Below are 24,057 nucleotides of genomic sequence, written 5' to 3'. Positions count from 1 at the left end.
GAGAGGCAGCGTCCGTGTGGAGCACTGCATTATTAACTTCCTCCAACACTTCAGGCTACTGAAGGCTAAGAGGGGATATACTAGAAATCTTCAGGGACATTATAAGTCAATAGAGGAAATCGGCAACATTTCAACAGTCCACTGATACCTGAACAATATGAGAAAACAAGGGAAGAAAATGCCCCAAACAAATCTAGATGTTACATCAATAAAATCCAATGACAGCATGGCAGAAGAAATGACAGAAAGGGAGTTCACAATGTACATAATTAACATGATAAGGGAAGCAAACGAAATGAAATGCAGGCATTGAATGATCACACCAATCGACAGTTAAAAGAGCAAATACAGGAAGCAAAAGATCACTTCAATTAAGAGTTAGAGATATTGAAAAAAAAACAAACAGAAATCCTTGAAATGAAGGAAACAATAAGCCAAATTAAGAACTCCACAGGAAGCATAACCAACAGGACAGAACACCTGGAAGACAGAACCTCAGATATTGAAGACAAAATATTTAACCTTGAGAACAAAGTTGAACAGAGAGGATGGTAAGAAATCATGAACAGAATCTCCAAGAATTATGGGATATCATGTAAAGGCCAAATTTAAGAATTATTTGGATTGAGGAAGGCTTAGAGAAACAAACCAAAGGAATGAACAATCTATTCAATGAAATAATATCAGAAAATTTCCCAAATCTGAAGAATGAAATGGAAAATCCAGTCCAAGAGGCTTATAGGACTCCAAATACACAAAATTACAACAGACCCACACCAAGGCACATTACAATGAAAATACCTAACACACAAAATAAAGACAGAATTTTAAAGGCTGTGAGAGAGAAGAACCAAATTAAATTCAGGGGGAAACCAATACGGATATCACCAGATTTTTCAATTCAGACCCTAAAACCTAGAAGGGCCTGGAACAACATTTTTCAAGCCCTGAAAGAAAATGGATGCCAACCAAGAATCTTATACCCAGCAAAACTTACCTTAAATTTGACGATGAAATAAAATCCTTCCATGATAAACAAAAGCTAAAAGAATTTACAAAAAGAAAGCCAGCATTACAGAACATTCTCAGCAAAATATTCCATGAGGAAGAGATGAAAAACAAAGAAGCAAATCAGCAAAGGGAGGAATTATCCTAAAGGAATTGTCAAATAAAGGAGGAACCAAGTTGTGTCAAAAAAATAAGTTAATTAATTAAATTAAAAAAATGAACCAAATGACCCGGAATACAAATCATATCTCAATAATAAACCTGAATGTTAATGGCCTGAATTCATCAATCAAAAGACACAGACTGGCAGATTGGATTAAAAAAGAAAGATCCAACAATATGTTGCCTGCAAGAGACTCACCTCATAGAAAGAGATACCCATAGACTAAAGGATGGGGAAAAACATACCATGCACATGGACTCAGCAAAAAAGCTGGAGTATCCATCCTCATTTCACATAATGTGGACTTCAAGCCAAAGTTAGTCAGAAGGGATAAAGAAGGACATTTCATACTGCTTAAGGGAAGCATAAATCAGCAAGATATAACAATCATAAATATCTATGCCCCAAATAGTGGCTCATCCATGTATGTCAAACAAATCCTTTTCAATTTCAGAAACCAAATAGACCATAACACAATAATACTAGGTGATTTTAACACGCCTCTCTCACCACTGGACAGATCTTCCAAACAAAAATTGAACAAAGAAACCATAGATCTCAATAACACAATCAATAATTTACTTAACAGACATTTATAGAATATACCATCCAACCAAGAGCAAATACACTTTCTTGTCAGCAGCACATGGATCCTTCTCTAAAACAGACCATATACTATACCACAAAGCTAATGTCAGCAAATACAAGAAGATAGAGACACTACCTTGTATTCTATCAGATCATAATGGATTAAAGTTAGAAATAAATGAAAGAGTAAAAAACAGAAACTACTCCAACACCTGGAGATTAAACAATATGCTATTATATGATGAATGGATAACAAAAGATATTAGGAAGGAAATTAAAAAATTCTTAGTGGTAAATGAGAACAAAGAAACCTCATATCAAAATCTCTGGGACACTATGAAAGCAGTACTTAGAGGAAGATTTATTTCATGGAGCGCATTTAATAAAAGAAGTAAAACTCAAAAAATAAATGACCTCACACTACAGCTCAAAGCCCTAGAAAAAGAATAGACCAACCAAAAGTAGTAGAAGACAGGAAATAGTTAAACTCAGAGCTGAAATCAACAAAATTGAAACAAAAAAAACAATACAAAAAATTGACAAAATAAATAGTTGGTTCTTCGAAAAAATAAACAAAATTGATAAACCTTAAGCCACACTAACAAAGAGAAGACGAGAGAAAACCCAAATCACCAAAATTCGGAATGAACAAGGAAATATCACAACAGACATGATCGAAATACAAAACATAATTAGAAGCTATTTTGAAAATCTATACTCCAACAAAATAGAAAATTTCGAAGACATCAACAGGTTTCTAGAGACATATGAATTGCCTAAACTGAATGAGGAGAACATACACATTTAAATAGACCAATTTCAAGTAATGAAATAGAAGTCACCAAAAGCCTACCAACAAAGAAAAGTCCAGGACCAGATGGGTTCTCAGCCGAGTTCTACAAAGCCTTTAAAGAAGAGCTCATTCCAATACTTCTCAAAGTATTCCATAAAATAGAAGAGGAGGGAACCCTCTCAAACTCATTCTATGAAGCCAATATCACCCTGATACCTAAACCAGACAGAGACACATCGAAGAAAGAAAATTTCAGACCAATATCCTTAATGAACATCGACGCAAAAATTCTCAACAAAATTTTAGCAAATCGCATACAAAAATATATTAAAAAGATAGTGCACCATGATCAAGTGGGTTTCATCCCAGGGATGCAAGGTTGGTTCAACATCAGGAAATCAATAAATGTCATTCACCATATCAATAGACTTAAAGTCAAGAATCACATGATTATTTCAATAGATGCAGAAAAAGCATTTGATAAAATACAGCACCCCTTCATGCTCAAAATACTAGAAAAAATAGGGATAGTGGGAACATTCCTTAACATTGTAAAGGCCATCTATGCTAAGCCCATGGTTAATATCATTCTAAATGGTGAAAAACTGAAAGCGTTCCCCCTAAAAACTGGAACAAGGCAGGGATGCCCTCTTTCACCACTTCTTTTCAATATCGTCCTTGAAACTCTACCCAGAGCAATTAGACAGACCAAAGAAATTAAAGGGATACGACTAGGAAAAGAAGAACTCAAACTATCCCTATTTGTTGATGATATGATTATATACTTAGAGGAACCAGGAAATTCCACCACAAAACTTTTAGAACTCATAAGTGAATTCAGTAAAGTAGCGGGATATAAGATCAATGCACATAAATCTAATGCATTTTTATACATAAGTGATGAATCTTCAGAAAGAGAAATTAGGAAAACTACCCCATTCACAATAGCTTCGAAAAAAATAAAAATACTTGGGAATCAATCTCACAAAAGAGGTGAAAGATCTCTACAATGAGAAATACAGAACACTAAAGAAAGAAATTAAAGAAAACTTTAGAAGATGGAAAGATCTCCCACGTTCTTGGATAGGAAGAATTAATATTGTCAAAATGGCCATACTACCAAAAGCACTATACAGATTCAATGCAATTCCAATTAAAATCCCAATGACGTACCTTACAGAAATAGAGCAAGCAATTATGAAATTCATCTGGAATAATAAGAAACCCAGAATAGCTAAAGCAATTCTTAGCAGGAAGAGCAAAGCAGGGGGTGTCACAATACCAGATCCTCGACTCTACTACAAAGCAATAGTAACAAAAACAGCATGGTATTGGTACCAAAATAGAAAGGTAGATCAATGGTACAGAATAGAGGACACGGACACAAACCCAAATAAATACAATTTTCTCATACTAGGCAAAGGTGCCAAAAATATGCAATGGAGAAAAGATAGCCTCTTCAACAAATGGTGCTGGGAGAATTGGAAATCCATATGCAACAGAATGAAACTAAACCCATATCTCTCACCATGCACGAAACTAAACTCAAAATGGATTAAGGACCTCGGAATCAGACCAGAGATCCCGTAGATTATAAAAGAAAAAGTAGGTCCAGATCTTCAACATGTCGGCTTAGGACCAGACTTCCTCAACAGGACTCCCATAGCACAAGAAATAAAAGCAAGAATCAATAACTGGGATAGATTCAAACTAAAAAGCTTTCTCTCAGCAAAGGAAACTATCAGCAATGTGAAGAGAGAGACTACAGAGTGGGAGAAAATCTTTGCCATTCATACTTCAGATAGAGCACTAATTTCCAGATTATATAAAGAACTCAAAAAACTCTACACCAAGAATACAAATCACCCAATCGACAAATGGGCTAAGGAAATAATAGACAATTCACAGAAGATCTACAAGCAATCAACAAACATATGGAAAAATGTTCAACATCTCTAGTAATAAGAGAAATGCAAATCAAAACCACCCTAAGATTCCATCTCACCCCAATTAGAATGGCGATTATCAAGAATACAAGCAACAATAGGTGTTGGCGAGGATGTGGGGAGAAAGGTACACTCATACTTTGCTGGTGGGGTTGCAAATTAGTGCAGCCACTTTGGAAAGCAGTGTGGAGATTCCTTAGAAAACTTGGAATGGAACTACCATTTGACCCAGCTATCCCACTCCTTGGCCTATACCCAAAGGACTTAAAATCAGCATATTACAGAGATACAGCCACATCAATGTTCATAGTTGCTCAGTTCACAATAGCCAGATTGTGGAACCAACCTAGATGTCCTTCAATTGATGAATGGATAAAGAAACTGTGGCATATATATACAATGGAATATTACTCCGCCATAAAGAATGATAAAGTTATGGCATTTTCAGGCAAATGGATGAAATTGGAGAATATCATGCTAAGTGAGATGAGCCAATCTCAAAAAACCAAAGGCTGAATGATATCGCTAATAAGTGGATGATGACACATAATGGGGGGTGGGAGGGGTTAGTGTTAGGGTTAGAGCTAGGGTTAGGGAGGGGGGCAAGAATGGAGGAAGGAAAGACTGTATAGAGGGAAAAGAGGGGTGGGAGGGGTGGGGGGAAGGGAAAAAATAACAGAATGAATCAAACAACATTACCCTATGTAAATTTATGATTACACAAATGGTATGCCTTTACGCCATGTAGAAACAGAGAAACAACATAAACAACATGTATCCCAAAAAAAAAAAAAAAAAAGGAACATAAGATAAAGCAATAAGAAATAACTATAGAGACAAGAACTCATTTCTAAAAAGAGAATCCTTTGGAAGTTTTGTTTTAAAACCGCTATAAGAGGAAAAGAGAAAAAAGGGAAAAAAAAAAAAAGGAAAAAGGCAGAAACTAAACCTGGAAAACAGAATATGAGACAAATAAAACTTACAGCAGAATGGGCTGTGTGTGTTTTATAGCTCCATATTTCCTAGAGACGTTTAAGTTTTCGGAAAAAAGTTGTAAAACTCAGAGCATTTCTAGCCAATGTCAAATGCTAAAAGGTATGAAGAAAATGTTCTTTCCTTACAAGTACTAACCTGTAATAGTTGTGTTGCAGTAGCTCTCTGCTCAGGATTCTTCACTAAGCACTTTTTAACAAAATCGGTGAAATCATCAGACCAAAGTTCAGGCTTCCTGAATGTTGGTGGTGGATTGGTGGGAATCATAAAAATAGCCTAGTACAAATGAAGCATCCAAAAGACATAGTTAGAATCACAATAGCACAACCAAATAAACAAATCTCTTTATCTTTTTATCAGTCTTCAAATATCAAAAACAATTTTAGGCTCTTCTAGGATTTCCAGTAAGACTGCAATAAAGGAAGTAAGTCCATTTGCTGCTAATGTAATCATTTCCCATTAAATTTCCTCTGTTTGAACTGTATGTCATTGAGCACATCATTCTTTATCTATTATTTTCTTATCAGTCTCCAAGGAAAGACTTTGCATTTGTGACCCTTTTACCAAAGACATTCCTAGATAACATATATATATTCAGAAATTATGGTACTGCACACCAGACTTACTTCCCATTTCAATTTTATATAAATATCCCTGCTCAAAATGGCTAGTAGTTGTTCAATTTGCATCTGCAATCCAAAATATTTAAGTATAAATGAAATTTATGCTGTGATTTGAAGTAATGCTTGAAAAAGCCAACATTTTCATTTCTCTTCTTAACTAAAGGCAGGATGCCAAATGAAAAAGTTTCAAAGGTGATATACTACTTTATTAGCAATGATTTAATACTTGTAATTTAAAAGTAATGAAAAAAGATTCAGATAGTTCAAAATTTAAAAGCTACAAAAAGCCTCCATCTCATCTCTGTCCTACTAGTTATCCAGTCACCCATTTTCAATCAAGAGAATTAATCCCCAATGTTCTTAGGAAATCACTGTACACAATGAATTAGCTTCTCTTCTTGGCATCTGGAGTAGTTCCTGTTAAAATACCATCACTATTTTATGTTTAAAACATCATTTTCCTTGAAAAGATATAAAAACAATGAAGTAAAACAAATGTATCAAACATTCAGTACATGTTATCATTTGTATTTCCATGTAATATAAAAAGACAAGAGGCCAACACAGCTATGACAAAAATTTTACAAAGTGAATTGGCACATGTTAAAATTAACTGTAGCTTAAGATAAGTTTATGCAACTACACAATCAACAAAATGTCTCTTAGGTAATTTTAATCCATATAAGCATGTGTAGCCTACAATCATGGGCCTCTCTTAGACAGATCCAGTCATGTAGCATGCCCAAATCTCCCTGTTTAAGCTTTAGAATTCTTTGACTTTCCAGAAGATTTCTGTCTCTGGAGTGTCACTTTTCTGTCCTGGTTTTTGGTGGTTCTCTCTTTCATGTGCAAACTAATCCATGCCCATTCTCCTTAATGCATTAAGAAGATAAAGGAAGTGGGCTGGGGTCGTGGCTCAGTGGTACAGCACTTACCTAGCATGTGTGAGGCACTGGATTCAATTCTCAGCACCACATATAAATAAATAAATAAAAAATAAAGATCTATCAACATCTAAAAAATGTTTTTAAAAAAGACAGAGGTAGTAATACTATAAATTACTATAATACCTAGAAACTGCCAGGTGCAGTGGAACATGTCTGTGATCCCAATGGCTCAAGAGGCTGAAGCAGGAGGATCAAGAGTTCAAAGAAAGTCTCAGCAACTTAAAGAGGTCCTAAGCAACTCAGTGAAACCCTGTCTTTAAACAAAATATTTAAAAAGGGCTGGGGAGGTGGCCTAGTGTTTAAGTACCCCAGGGTTCAATCCCTGGTACAAAAAAACAAACAAAAATAAACCCCAGAAACCAAGCTTTTTACCATTGAAAGAAACTAACCATGACTATATTTAAAACATCTATTCACATAAGGAAAAAACACCACAACTATAGACAAAGTTATAAAGATAATATATTATAGGAATATCAATTTTAATATATTCCTTACATAATATAAAGGTCTTCTATTCTCTACTAAATTTTTATTAACCAATTAAAAACCACTCAAGTACTTCCACATTGGAGGATATACAGCATACATTTAGTTCAATTATTTCATTTTTACATTAAAAACATTGAAAATTCAGAGGTTAATTAACTAAAAAACAAATTTTCAGACATACAAAAGGGCAATCACTTAAAAGATTAAAAACATACTCCATTGCTTCTACTTCTATGTTTCAAGTAGCAAGATGGTAAAGTACAAAGCAAAGATGAATAATTAATCTTAACAAACACCTAATTAGAGATATGAGCTGATAAATGGTACATCTGTTGTCAATGTATAGAATCTGTTGAGTCTTTCCTTTTATTTTCAAGTGGTAAAGAAAGTAAAGCAAATTCTGAGCTTTTAAGATAAGGTAATAACAGGAAAGATTACAACTTTTACTACAATTACAACTGATAGTTGATAAAGTTAAAGATCATTCGATCAAATATAAATGAGAGAAAGAACAATGGAAAAAACGGTCTTTTCAAAAAGAGGGGTGGGACGGGTGAGGGTAAGAAAAAATAACAGAATGAGACAAACATCATTATCCTATGTTCATGTATGATTACACAAATGGTATGACTCTACTTCATGCACAACCAGAGAAATAAGTCGTACCCCATTTGTTTACAATGAATCAAAATAAATAAATTATTTTTAAAAAAGTCTTTTTAACAAATGATGTCAGGAAGACTGGATATGCAAAAAAAATTAAACTGGATGATCACGTTATAACATATTCAAAAACAATCTCAAAATGATCAAAAACCAAGAGCTAAAACTATAAAAGTCTTAATAGGATACACAAGGTCAAAGTTTCATTGCATTGAATTTGGCAATGATTTCAGGGATAGAACAAAAGTCCAGGCAATAAATGAAAAAATAGATGAGCTGGACTTCATTAAAATTTAAAAATTTATGCATCAAAGGACATTATCAAAAGAATGAAAAGGCAATCCACAGAATGGAGAAGATATATGCAAGTCATATCTGATAAGCAGTTAATAGCTAAAATATATAAAGAACTCACAAACTCAATAACAACAAACACACACAAAACCCAATTTTTTATATGGATAAAGGACTGAAATAAACACTTCTCCAAAGAAAATAAACATATAACCAACAAGAACACAAAAAGATACTCAACATTACTAGTTGGTCAGAAAAATTAAAATTAAAACCATGAAGATAAACCACTTCACACCCAAGAGGATGGCAAAAAGGAGGAAGGGGATGAGAAGGGGACTGGAGAAAAAGAAAAAGAAAGAATGAAGGAACCAACCAAATGTTGGCAAGAATATGAAGCAATGAATCCTTGCTATTGGAAATGTAAAATGGCAGTCACTGTGTATAGTGATTCAAAAAAATTAAACACAGAGTTACCATATGATCCAACAATTCCACTTTGGTGTATACACCCAAAAGAATTAAAAGTAGAGACTTGAACAGACATTTATACACCCATATTTATAGCAATATTATTCACAATAGCCAAAAACTAAAAAGTGTTCCATGTGTCCACTGACAGGTGTATGGATTTTTTTTTAGTATGGTCTATAAATAAAATGGAATATTACTCAGCCTTTAAAAGGAAGAAAATTTTGACACATACTACAATATGGATGAATCTTAAAGATATTATGCTGTGTGAAATAAGGTTACCGGTAGCAAAAGAATAAATATTTTATGACTCCTTTTATACCAAATGCAAGAAGACAGAGTAGATTCATGGTTCCAAGGGACTGGGGAAAAGACAGAACAAGGGATCAGAGTTCAATGGGCATGGAGTTTCAGTTGGTCAAAAAGAAAAAGTTCTGGAGACAGATGGCATTGACTGTTGTACAGAAATGTGAATGTACTTTATTCCATGAACTGTATATTTTAAAATGGTGAATTTTAAGTATTATACATTTACCACATAAATATGAATGAAGGAAGATATAAAGTAAAACTCCAGTTCAGAAACAGTTGTTGAGTGCTAGTACATAAGAGCATGGTAGTAGATATTAAACGGAGCTCAAAGGTTCAGCAGGGAACAAACTCACTATACCTAAAACACTTCTAAACAAGTCTGGTGATAAAAGAACAAAAAGTAAATGATTCAAAGAAAAGTACAATAACAGAAGAAGTGATAAAAGGTATAAAAAAGAGGAGTCATCCCCATTAGAAGAAATACCATAATGGAAAGGAAAAGAGTAGAATATGGCTGCTTGTAGAGAACAAGTCCTTTTAAAGGACAAGGGAAAGATTAGGAAGAGACGAAGTGTAGGGGAGTTCCACAATAAAGAGTTCAGTCTTCAAGAAGTTACCTAACTGAGAGGATGTGGGGTGAGAGGATGTGAGGAGGTCCTATGTTTATTTTTACTTTAAATCAGAATATGTTTATGACTCACAATGTAAATTTTTTTAAAATCTGGAGACAGAATAAATATGGAATATAAAAGTCAGTTTGGGCTGTATTTACAGGAATGAAAGAGGAGAAATGAAGCAGGAAAGACTTCCATTAAGTACCAAGAATGCATGTTAACAATGTTCTTTGGGAAAGGTGGAGAAAGAAAGAATGAAAGATTAATCCAAAATTCAAGAAATAAGAAATAATAAAAGAAAAATAGAAACCTTAATTGGAAAGCACATAGGTTTTCCAATAATTCACTATATCATTTTTTGTTTTGTTTTGCTTTGTCTGCGATGGGGTCTTACTACATCATCAAGGCTGGCCTCCAACAGGAGATTCTCCCACTTCGGCCACCCAGGTAGCTGAAGTATCATTCTTTTCATGGCCTCAGATATAAAGCCATTTTATCACTGATTCTAATTTGGAAAGTAATTCAAAGGACTTTCCATGGACATAGCAATAAAGACTCAAAACCCAAGCCTACTGCTTCTAGGGTAGAAGTTAATCTCCTTCAAAAAGAGAAAATCCTTTAATAGATAAGAACATTCTCACACATCTTATAACACATTATACATGTTACATCTGTGATAATCCTGCAAGAGTAGTGTATCCAGTATTACAAAACAATAAGCAACTTTTAGTCAAACAAGTATTTATAAAGCCATTTTCTATGTGTTCAGAAGATGCACTAATTTAAAAGCAGTAAACTAAGAGATCACAAGCCAAATAACTCCAGTGGGTTAATTTTTAGACAACATCAAGCTCACAATCCCACAAGACAAGAATATTCTGGAATTAATGGCTGATTTAAAACGGGATGCTTATTCAGTCTTTTGTCTGGGCCCATTCTACCCTGGCTCAAATCATCTACCGAATAGTCCCTTTAAGTATCTGACTTTGTAAGCTCTGCTACTACAGATTTTCAAATAGATTTTCAAAGATTTTCCAATCTTTGACCCACAGAGTTTCTAATCAACTTAGAGAGGAAAAAAAATTAACATATTATAAAACAAATTGCAAACAACGTAGTGCCATTTCATTAATTTTATCTGTAAATAATTAATCTAAGACAGTTCCATAGTTGTTAGAACCTAATAAGGCTTTGAGGGTGGATAAAATGGGGTTAACAGCAGTTGATGAAAAAGGCATACAAATCCACTGCTACTTCAAATTAGAAAATAAAAATAAAATTGAACGTCTCTGCAAAACAGTGCAAAGGACTACATAAACCTCTGTATAGAATGACCTCAAACTGTAGGTAAAAGATACTAGATTGTCTTGATAAATGTTGTTCAACTGCACTTTTGTTACAAATTGGTAGATAATGACTCAGTGATTTATGTCCTTGAAGCTAATGCTCTCCTTTGAACTTTGAGCCAATAAGCAGTGGTCTTATCTTAAGATAATCTTAACATAAAGGGTCACCTCAGCAGTAGCTATTAGAAGCCCAAGGATAAAAAGCTTAACTCTAACTCTTATTTACCCAGTACTATCATAAAGAGAACCTAAAATATCTCATTCTAGTCTCAAACAAGCAAGAAAACTAAGCATATAGTTCAAACAAATAAGTTTTATGATCTACTAAAATGTCTCCAGGAAAACCACTATACCTTTTATTTCCATTTGTAATGTTAGAAAATCAGTAACAAACTAAATGATTTTCTCACTGACATTACTCTGTTTAACTCATTTAACATAACCATGGATCAGAGAAGATCCTCTTAAGAATCTTCACATTTTGTAGGAACTGAGTAGGTAATATGCCCCTGCTGTAGAAAGTGGTTAGCCTTAGATTAACAATTCACTCCCTTCCCACCAATCAGATCACACAGAGACACATTACAGCCATAAAATTTATCTTATCTCTAACACCATTTTGATTGAAGAATGTTAGTATAATAACTTTTATGATTATCCTGTATTTGTTTCTACACAATGTGTTCCTTAACTACATACTGAACCTCTGATTACGTTTTAAAAAGAACTTCCCTGATCACAAGTAGTTTTAAGAAGCCAAGAAACAGAGGTGCCTCAAAACAACTAATTATCTTCATGCTTGGAATTCCATGCCTTGGACTCCAGGAGGACCCAGAAGATGTGGAAAGGGGTTCACCTGAGAAGTCACGATGCCTGAACTGCAGCCTCAGTGGAATGAGTGAACACATACGTCTGAAGCTAAGGCAGCTGGATTTGTGGATGTGCAGAAGCAGTGAGCATGCCAGAGTAACAAGACACAGGCCACTACTTAAGAATCTCAGGTACATGAGCCAAAGGTCATCTTCATGATAAATAAATGAGACAGATGCTGAGAAAGCACTTTACAAAACTACAAACACCTAAACAAAGAAAGTTGTTTCCTGACAACAAACACAATGTAAGTAGCTATCAAGTAAAATAAAAATTAGTAATTTCTGAGAAAAAAATATAAATACATTTGGTTTTGGTTTTGGTTCTGGTTTTGTTGTTGTTGCTTTTATTATTGTTGCTTTGTTTTTTGTCCTGGGGATTAAACCCAAAGGCACTTTATCACTGAGCTATATTCCAGCCCTTTTTATTTTCTATTTTGAGACAGGGTCTCACTAAGTTGCTTAGGGCCTCATTAAGCTTCTAAGACTGACCTCAAACTTGGATCCTCTTGTCTCAATCTCCTGAGATGCTGGGATAACAGGTATGCACCATTGCAAATGGCTCAGTAATAACAATTTCTAAAAGACCACTACAAACATACGGTACAATGCAACAAAGGCAACATTTCCATCATTGCAGAACATTCCACCGGGCAGTCCTACCCTAGATCTAACTTCTTGGTTATAGGAAACACAGGGAATAAAGGAAAAGCTAAAAGTTTTACATTAAGGCAAATCCAGATTATGGGAGATTCTACCAAAGGTGGGGGGAGTCTTATTTATTCAAAAAGTCAATGTCACAAAGAAAAAAAAATGTGTATGTATGCTGAAGGAGGAGGAGGTGTGAATGAATTCAATTTAAAAAGGTCAAACATAACATGTCAACTGAAAAAAGACTATTAGAAAAATCACCGATAATTTTCTTAGACATACATTCTTATTATTCAAGGATGCATGTAAAAGTAAATGTTCAAGGATGAAACACAAAATGCTTGAAAAAATGAAGACAGACCAACTAGATAAGAAAGGGAGAGAGAGGAAAGACTGGATGGATGGATGGATGGATGGATGGATGGATGGATGGATGGAAAGAAGGAAGTAAAGATGGACAGTGTAGTCACAAGAGTCCAGAAAAGTGGAAGAGGGAGGCAAAAGAAGAGTCAGAGGGAAAAGTGACTATGGAAGAATGTTCTTTGAAACGTTGTTCAAATGCAGTTGCTCTGATGATGAGGTAACAACTAAGGAATGTGGGCAGTCTTCAGAAGCTGGAAAGTTCAAGCAGATAAATTTTCACCTACTAGAGAGCCCAAAAAGAAAGGCAGCCCTGCCAACATTTCAGTTTTAGTCCTGTGAGAGATCTGTGTTAGACTTCTAACCTATAGAGCTGTATAAATACACTTGTGTTGTATAAATCATTAAGTATAAATCATTAAGTATGTTACAGTAGAAATAGGACACTGAAATAGGATGACAGTTGGGGATGGGAGGGAAGATAGGGCAGTAAGACCAAGAGAGGAAGAAGCTGTCATGATCCAGATATGGGCAGGACAAGGCTAGTATAGGAGAGCTACAATGCCATCAAGATTTGTTCTCCACATTTCAGGTTACCTCACGGCCTGAGATGGGTATCTACCATCTCCAACACTATCTACCACATCCTCACTTCAGATATCAAGGAAGAAGTGGGGGAATGGCAATACAGGGTATCAAGTATCTTTATCCATCTTCTTTAAAGGTCCAACCCAACACTTTTCCTTTGAAGTGTTCTAAACATTCTTGGAAGCTCTATTCCAAAGACCTTCAAAAACCCCTGGAATTTCCTTGGAGTATATTTCTTGTGCTAATAAGATGAATCAGGTAAGGCCCAGGACAGCTTCAGGATGACAGCCAGGCATGGGAAAGAAACAACTATATGATTAATGTAACTTTTCAGCAGCCTGACCTCTGGGAAGGGGAAGTTGAAGACTGAGTCCAAACACATGGTCCAAGATTTATTTACTCACATATGCCTACTGAATAAAATCCCAGTAAAATCTCTGTCCACTGAGGCTTGATGGATCCTCCTGGTTGGAAAAAACATTCATGTGCCAGGAGAGACATCTCCTGATTCTGCAAGAAGGCACAGAAGCTCTGTGTTTCTTCCCAGACACTGTGGTATGTGTCTCTTCATTTGATCCTCCTGATTTCTAACCTGAAACTGTAATCATAAATTTAGAGCTTTCTTGAGTTCTTTAGTCATTTTTGCAAATTATCAAGTTGAGGGGGTTAAAGAAACTAGTGAGTTTATAGTCAGTGAATCAGAAGTATGGATAATCTGGTATCAAATAAATAATCTAATATTACATCTCAAGAATTAGAAGAACAAACCAACACCAAAATCAGTAGAAGACAGGAAATTATTAAAATTGGAGCCAAAATCAATGAAATTGAGATTAAACAATATGAAAGACTGATGAAACAAAGAGTTGTGGTTTTATTTTGAAAGGATAAACAAAACTGATAAACCCTTCACCAAAGTAACCAAAAGGGAAAAAATTCAAATTATCAAAATACAAGATGAAAAAAAGAATGTCACCACAGACACTACTGAAATCAAGAAGATCATCAAAAGATTTTTAAAAATTTATACTCCAATAAGCTAGTATATCTTGAAGATATAGACAAATTCCTAAAGACATACAACCTATCCAAATTGAACTAGGAAGACACAGAAAACTTAAACATATCAATTTCAAGTAATGTAACTGAAGTAGCCATCAAAAGCCTTCCAATAAAGAAAAGCCTAAGTCTGGATGGATTCTCAATCGAGTTCTCCTATACCTTCAAAGAAGAACTAACACCTATCCTCCTCAAACTGTTCTATGAAATAGAAAAGGAGAGAACTCTGCCAAACTCATTCTACAAAGTCAGTATCACCCTGATACCAAAATCAGACAAAGACACATCAAGGAAAGAAAATTTCAGACCAATATCCCTGATGAATATAGATGCAAAAATTCTTAAGAAAATATTGGCAAACTGCATACAAAAGCACATTAAAATGATAATGCACCACGATTAAGTGGGTTTCATCTCAGGGATGCAAGGTTGATTTAACATACAGAAATCAATACATGTAATTCACCACAAAAATATACTAAAAGACAAGGATCACACGGTTATTTCAATAGATGCAGAAAAAGCATTTGACAAAGTACAGCACCCATTCATGTTTAAAACACTAAAAAAATTAAGGAAAGAAGAAACTTAAACTTACCTCACAATTGTAAAGCCTATCTATGACAAACCCAAGGCCAACATTATTCTTAATGGAGAAAAACTAAAAGCATTTCCTCAAACAAGAACAAGATGCCAACTTTCACCACTGCTATTCAACATAGTACTTGAAAGTCTAGCCAGAGCAAATTAGGCAAGAGAGGGAAATTAGAGAGAGAGAGATATGGGAAAAGAAGAACTTAAATTATCTTTTTTTTCTGATGACATGATCCTATATTTAGAAGACCTTTAAAACTCCACCTGAACACTTCAAGAGCTCCTAAATGAATTCAGCAAAGTAGCGGCATACAAAATCAACACCCATAAATCAATTCCATTCCTATACTCCAATGATGAATCTGCTGAAAAAGAATTAGGAAACAATTCCATTCACAAAAACTAAAATACCTGGGAATCAATCTAACAAAAGAGGTGAAGGGCCTCTACACTGTAAACCTAAGTACACTAAAGAAAAAAATTGAAGAAGACCTTAGAAGACGGAAAGACCTCCCAAGTTCATGGACAAGCAAAATTAATATTGTCAAAATGACCATACTACCAAAGGCACTAAACAGATTTACTGAAATTCCCATCAAAATTTCAATGACATTCTTCACAAAAATAGAAAAAGCAGTCATGAAAATCATTTGGAAAAGTGAGAGACCCAGAATAGTCAAAGCAAACCTTAGTGAGAAAAGTGAGCAAGATGCATTTCCATACTGGACCTCAAATTATACTACAGAGAGCTATAGTAACAAAAATATCAAGGTACTGACATCAAATTAGACATGCAACCCAATGAAACAGAAAAGAAAACACAAAGACAAGCCCACATAAATCTCATATTAGACAAAGATGCCAAGAACATGCATTGGAGAAAAGATACCCTTTTCAACAAATTATGCTGGGAAAACTGGAAATCCATATGTAGTAGAATGAAATTTAACCCCTATCTCTCACCCTGCATAAAGTTCAACTCAAAGTGGATCAAAGACTTAAAATTTAGATCAGAAACCCTGCATCCACTACTGTTGCCCAACACTCCAACAAGTCGGCTGGGGAAATGACTTCCTTAACAAGACTCCTAAAGTACTAGAAGTACAATAAAAAAAATCAATAAAGGATGGCACAAAATTAAAAAGCTTCTTCACAGAAAAGGAAATAATCAAGAGTGTGAAGAGAAAGTCAACAAAATGAAAGAAAATCTTTGCCGCCTGCTCCTCAGGGCATTACCATCCAGGATATACAAAGAACTCAAATAACACCCAAAACAAACAAAAAAACCAAATAATAAATGGGAAAAGGAACTAAAAAGGCACTTCTCAAAAGAAGAAATACAAATGGTCAATAAATATGTTAAAAAATGTTCAACATCTCTAGCAATTAGGGAAATGTAAATTAAAACTACACTGAGATTTCACCTCACTCCAATTACAATGGTATAATCTTTAAAAATAAATAATGGACCAAAACACACATTATAAAAGAACCAAATAAATGTAAGATTATGTAGAAAATATCAGTGCAGCAACTAAAAGTTTAGAAAAAATATACTTACTCAATATGAAAATATCAATAAAACAGACTGATGAACTAATCAAAATAAAAATGTCATAATAAGAATCATGACCTAGTTGGTTTGCATTTACCAAAAAAACTTAAGGGAAGATAAAATTTTGGAAATAATGGATATACATTAGCCAGACTATCTGCATGTGTTATCAAAGCAAATTTCAGAAACAGATTAAAATCTAGAATCTAGAAGAAAACTTCTATTATAAAGTATTGTAGGAATAAAAGAGAAAATCATGTCAGCACTTCAAAAGGCATAATGAGGAAATATTCCTATCCAAAGGAACTATCTGGTATGTATCAAAATGTTTCAAAACCAAAACAACTAACAAATAATATGATTACAAGATGGAAAATGGAAATCCTAAACAAAAGACTCAAGAAATGTTACTTATAGTAACTGGACCATGAGATCAGGAAAATAAATTAATACTCATCATTAATAGTTTTTGTATCAACTGGTTAAAAGGGATTTCTAGGACAAGTTCAAGACATGAAATACTATTCAATGATCAGAATACTACATGCAACATCAATAATTCCTGGTTTCATTTTACCAATATTTAATAGTAATTCAAATCAATCCAAAGTAAATCAACAGCATCCATACCTATTATTAGGCTTCCTATTATCATTTGTGGTGCCCAGAGCAAGACCTGAGATCTACAGCTTAATTATCTTCTATTCCCACCTGACTCCAAGAATAACCTAGCACATACTTGGCTCTATCTCAATGTTCCCAAAACCAAATGCCAGCTTTCTAATAGTCTACCACTAGCCTATTGCAGTCTGCCTTCATGTGGACAATCCCAAGAAAAACCCTTAAGTGCCATTTAGACAGGGAATTCTGGGATCTTGGGTATGCAGAGCATGATCTAGGAGGAAAAGTTACAGTCTCTGGCAGAGGGATGTAGCATGGCCTGAGGAAGTCAATGTGGAAAACTTGTGAAGAACAATCTCCAAGTAAAGGTTTCAAACAACTAGGTCTAGTACCTCTAAATGACACTCCACCCTCAAAATTATCATTTGGCATTAAATCACCCTATGATTATAGTTTTAAAAAATGATTCACAAGCAACAAAATGCAAAGACTGAATTATTATAGAATCTATGATAGTTTATCAAATAATCAAAGCAGCAAAATGTGAAAAGGTAATACTAATTATAAACAACATATTAATCAATCTGTATCATACAGAAATTGCAAAACTTAAGTGGATGCTTATACTAAGGTCTATAAATCCAAACTGATACAAACACTGTGTTAAAGCTAAAAAAAAGCACTTGCTGATAAGTAGATGATGACACATAGTGGGGGGTGGGAGGAGGGCAAGAATGGAGGAAGGAGGGACTGTATAGAGGGAAAAGAAGGGGGGAGGGGTGGAGGGGAGGAAAAAATAACAATGAATCAAACGCCATTACCCAATGTAAATGTATGATTGCACAAATGTATGCCTTTACTTCATGTACAATCAAGAAACAACATGTATCCCATTTGTTTACAATAAAAAATAAATAAATAAATAAATTCAATGGAAAATATCAAAAGAAAAAAAAAAAAAGCAAAGGTCAACATAGAGCTCCAAAGACTGAATTAAAATAAAACAATAAACTAGTCCTAAGATAATAGGAGTGTCACTCAATAAATGTGACTTTAGTTCAAGCAATTACAATACCCAGTAAAAATCAAATTTAACAAAATCACTATCGATATAAAGTCAGTATAAATTAAGAAAAAACTCAAAATTATTTCACAAATGATATATGATAAACAAATAAACTAATAATTGAAAATGTAGAAAGTCTAAAACAAAAAAAGACAGGCACATGTGCACAGAAGCCCAGTCAGGAAAATTTATCTTCAGAATTCAGTGTGAAGGTTTACAAAGTACATTTGAGAAGACAAAACATCTGTTGACATGGTCCTTCATCTTGCCTTGGAAATTCTTTTATCTATAGCTGTGGTCAAATATGATACCCAAATAAATAAATTTTTAGATTCTACCAAAGGTTAGCAAAAATGATAAAAATTTTCATATATTTGTGTTATAGTTTAGGTATTAGGTGTCCCACAAAAACTCACGTGTAAAACAATAAAGAAATTTAGAGGTGAAATGATTAGGTTATGAGATCCTTAACCCAATCTGTGATAGAGAGTAACTGAGTGGTAAGTGAAGGCAAGCAGGGTGTTAACTGGAGGAGGTGGGTCACTGAGGGTATGATTTTGGGGTATATATTTTGTCCCTGAAGAGTGGAGCTCGTTCTCTGCTTCCTGGTATGATACCTTGAGCTGCTTTCCTCTACTACACCCTTCCACCAAGATGTTCTGTCTCACCTCAAGCCCCTAGGAATGGAGCCAGCTATCAACGGACTGAGATGTCTGAAACCATGAGCCCTCAAATAAACATTTCCTCCTCTAAAGTTGTTCTTGTCAATCTCTTGGTCACAGCAGCAAAAGAGCTCACTAAAACAGTTTCTTATTCTGTACTCTTCAAGGAAATCTTAAGAACCATAGGCAACCACCCAATTCCAAATACTAAATCAGTGGTTCTGAACATAGGCTACATACTAGAATAACATGGGAAACATTTTTAAACGATTGATGCTTGGACCAACCCAAAGAGTCGGATCCAGATTGGACCTAGATGTTTGTTTGTTTGTTTGTTCTCCCTGTATCAGTACAGGCATATCCAGGGTGGGAGAAAAAAAAATTACATTCTGAAGGAAACAGTACGGAGCCAAAGTATTTACTTCCAAAATCTACTACATTAGGCACAAGTTTCGGGGTATTCTGAAAACATAATATTTTTAAAGACTTAGAATTTACTCATAAATACAGGGAAGAAACCGTGAAAACATACTAATTCAGAGGTCAACTCTAGTCAACAACCACCAAACTGTTTCCCTTGCTACATATATACATAAAATACATATTTATATATTTTCTATATATGTTTATGCATCACTATATTTTACCTAAAATTCCATCAGTTACAAAGTAAATGCCATTTAAAAATTTTACATGAGTGGAGTATATGTACTTTTCGTTATTCCTTCCATCAACTGCAACCAAAATCCATGGAAATTAATTATGTTTAAGCAAACACAAGAAGATCTAAAAGGAAAGATGGCAGACCAGCGAAGGACCTTGAAATCCAAGGAACAACACTGGTGAGTTGCCTGGATATTTGTTTTTGCCTTATATATTGCAGACTAGGAGCTGAAGAAAGTCAACAACAAAAGAGCCAACAAGTACAAATTTTTTAAACTCCAACAAAACCTACTTTCTCTAGCTAAAAGACCTGGAAAAGAACAGCCTAAAAAGGAAAAAAAAAATAGTTCTTATTCTACTTCAGCCAAATATTAATTAAAAAAAAAAAAGTAACCAATCCCAATTACATCAGCAAGGCGAGTGGGCAACCTGAACTTTCACTTTCATAAGACTAAAAATAGGTACCATAATTCTCCTGCCATGGTGTTGTCAGAAAAGACCAAATAGGGAACTGAGCCTTTCCCCAACTCTGGAGATAATAAGACATCTCCCCCTCCCTCCAGCAGTGTCACTGGATAACCATTCAGAGCCTAGACTTCCACCTCAATTAGCAGTGATGAGGTGACCCTGCCCCTACCTACTGCAGAGGACTTGGAGAACAATTAAGATGTTCACTATTGCCCAGCAGTAAAGGGGTTAGCCCCAGTGTAATGAAGACTGCCTGGGAGCCAGAATCACCACCCCTACCCAGCAGTAACAGGAGTCACCTCTACCACTGGGTGTCAACAAAGACTGAGTGGGGAACCTCAAATTCTACCTGGCAATAATTAGCTCCCTTCCCCTGCTGAAGCAGTATCACAGAAGTCCTGTTAAAATAGAAAGTGTAAATAAGAGCCAGAATCTGGGAATATGATTTTTTTAATGTCTAGTTTTCAACAAAAAATTATTCTTGAGATGTGGCCAACAACCAGGAAGATCACAAATTGAAAAAAAAAAAAAAAAAAAGATAGTAGATGTAGACCCCAAAAGGACTGAGATGTCAGAATTATATGAAAAATATTTTTAAAACAGTGATGGAAAAATGCTTCAATGAACAACTATGAAAATGGCTGAAACAAATATAAAAATAGAAAGCCTCAGCAAAGAAAATGGAACTTTAAAAATTTTAAACTATAATAACCAAAATAAAAATTTTATTGTTTGGGCTTAAGAACAAAATGAAGGAATAGAGAAATGAAACAGTACACTGGAAGATAGAACAATAAAAGTATACTACATCAACAAAAGAGAGAGAGAGACTGGGAGGAAAAATGAACCTAGGGACCTATGATATAAAATCAAAAAGATTTACCATTCATGTCTTTGTAAGTTACAGAAGGAAAAGAGAGTGTGGCTGAAAATGTATTTGAAAACATAATGACTGAAAACTTCCCACATCTGGAAAGATGTAAACCTATATATTCAAGAAGCTCAACAAACCACAAAGAAGATAAACTGGAAGTCCACACCAAGACACAACATAATTAACTTCTGAAAGTCAAAAGCTAAAGCAAAAGTTTTGAGTGCAAAGAAAAATGATGCATTGATTCACAGAAGGAAGAAAATGATGGTAGAATTCTCATTAGAAACAATGGATAATAAAAGGAAGTGGCAAATAGTACTGAAAATTTTAAAACTGTTAACCCAGTAAAAATATCCTTGATGAGTATAGAGGAAATTAAGTCACTCTCAGATGAAGTAAAACAATTTGTTCTCACAGTCAACAATTAAAAATAAATGGCGATTCCTGAGACACCCTCAATCCATCTTTCCTATTGTCTCTATGCAAAGTACTTCTCTTTAGTGGTGGTAATCTCTTCACACCTTCCATGGCCTGTTTTTTTCTGGCCAAATTACAAGTTTTAAAAATCTTTCTTGAGTTTCAAGATGGCGGCCTAGAGGGCAGCTGCATTTCACGTTGCTCCAGGACGCAGGATTCAAAAGAGGAGATAGTGAGAGACTTGGGACCAACTCAAAGCCGCCAGGTGAGTCTCTCCCACTGGGGAGGCGTCCCGGATGGGGCAGTAGCCCCGGAACGCAGGGAATTTGTGAAGTGGAGCTGCTCGGGGAGACGCCCCTCCCCCCGCTGGAGCGGTAAACACGGACAACTGGGATCATCGTAGAGGAGGCGGCTCAGCATAGCGCTTGGACTCAGAGCAACCACTGGGGCTCCGGGCGGCTGCCTGAGGAGGAGCTGCGTGGTGAGCTGTTTAGACCCAGAACGACCGCTTCTGAACACCGGGAGGCTGCCCAGAGGAAGAGGAGGAGCGCGGTGGGTCGCTTGGTCTAGGAGTGACTGCATCAGAGCCACAGGCAGTTGCCAGAGGAGGAGCTGCACAGCGAGCTGTTTGAACTCAGAACAACCCCTCCTGAACACCGGGGGGTTGCCCGGAGGAAGAGGAGAAGCGCGGTGGGTCGCTTGGTCTAGGAGTGACTGCATCAGAGCCACAGGCGGTTGTCAGAGGAGGAGGCGAGTGGTGAGTTGATTGCACTCAAAGCGACCGCTCCTGAACAACGGTGGCCTGCCTGGAGGAGGAGCGCGGTGGGTCACTTGGTCTCGGAGTCACCGCCCCTGAACACCCGGGGGGCTATCCCGAGAAGGAGGAGGAGGAACAGGGCGAGTCACTTAGACTTGGAGTGACTGCCTAGGGCTACAGGCGGTTGGCGGGAGGAGGAGACGTGAAGTGAGTTGCTTGGACTCCTAGTGACTGCGTCAGAAACCGGGCTGCTGTCCAGTGGAGGAGGTGTGTGGCGGGTCTCTGGGTATGGAAGCTAATGTACAGGGCTCCAGGTGGCGGCTCAGAGGAGGGGCTGCATAGCCAGGTGATTAGGTGCAGAGTAGGGTCCCAGGAGCTAGGTGGCTTATTGCTGGAAGAGCCACACAGAGACACGCCTAGGGGCGGAGCGAAGTTTCCAGGACTGCGGGCAGATTCTCTGGGAGAGGCAGCCTAAGGAGACTCGCCTGTGGAGGGTGAGGCTCCTAGGCCCAGGAGGTAGGTCTGGGCCCCTGGGAACGTTGCAGAGGAAGACAGCCCAGCCCAGGCGGTAGTTGTAGATTGAGGGGAACCTCTAGGAGGGGAACTGACCAGCGAGACGTTCCCACCAAGTGAGTCTTCCCTACCGGGAGAGGTTTTCCCACAGGGACAGTAAAACCAGAGACACAGGCACAAACAGGCCTTGCCTCAGCCCGCAGCCTAGTTCCCTGTTGGATGACCATTGGTCAACAAGTGGAGACACCTCTGACCACTAGCAGGGAATATACGCCACCTGAGGGTCACCACCCTAGAGAGGCAGCTTCTTCGTGGAGCTCTGCATTATCAACTTGCTCCAAGACTTCAGGCTACTGAAGGATAAGAGGGGATATACTAGCAATCTTCAGGGACATTAAAAGTCGATAGAGGAAATCTGCAATATCTTAATGACCCTCTGATTCCTGAACAATATGAGAAAACAAGGGAAGAAAATGCCCCAAACAAATCTAGATGTTACATCAATAGAATCCAACGACAGCATGGCAGAAGAAATGACAGAAAGGGAGTTCAGAATGTACACAATTAAAATGATTAGGGAAGCAAACGATGAGATGAAAGAGCAAATGCAGGCATTGAATGATGAGATGAAAGAGCAAATGCAGGCACTGAATGATCGCACCAATCGACAGTTAACAGAGCAAATTCAGGAAGCAAAAGATCATTTCAATAAAGAGTTAGAGATATTGAAAAAAAACCAAACAGAAATCCTTGAAACGAAGGAAACAATAAACCAAATTAAGAACTCCATAGAAAGCATAACCAATAGGATAGAACACCTGGAAGACAGAACTTCAGATATTGAAGACAAAATATTTAACCTCGAAAACAAAGTTGAACAAACAGAGAAGATGGTAAGAAATCATGAACAGAATCTGCAAGAACTATGGGATATCATGAAAAGGCCAAATTTGAGAATTATTGGGATTGAGGAAGGCTCAGAGAAACAAACCAAAGGAATGAACAATCTATTCAATGAAATAATATCAGAAAATTTCCCAAATCTGAAGAATGAAATGGAAAATCAAGTTCAAGAGGCTTATAG

General features: G+C 36.1%; 1 protein-coding gene across 1 annotated transcript in view; it reads right to left on the bottom strand.

Annotated features, from left to right (window-relative positions):
* Window positions 1-24,057, bottom strand: part of Stk3 (serine/threonine kinase 3) — a 315,784-nt gene that overhangs the window by 125,275 nt on the left and 166,452 nt on the right. The window contains 1 exon segment of the mRNA XM_047563286.1: window positions 5,630-5,767. Coding sequence (XP_047419242.1) covers window positions 5,630-5,767 — 138 coding nt within the window.

This window comes from Sciurus carolinensis, chromosome 1 (assembly GCF_902686445.1).
Source record: "Sciurus carolinensis chromosome 1, mSciCar1.2, whole genome shotgun sequence".
NCBI lineage: Eukaryota > Metazoa > Chordata > Mammalia > Rodentia > Sciuridae > Sciurus > Sciurus carolinensis.
This window is presented reverse-complemented; position numbering and strand designations above follow the sequence as displayed.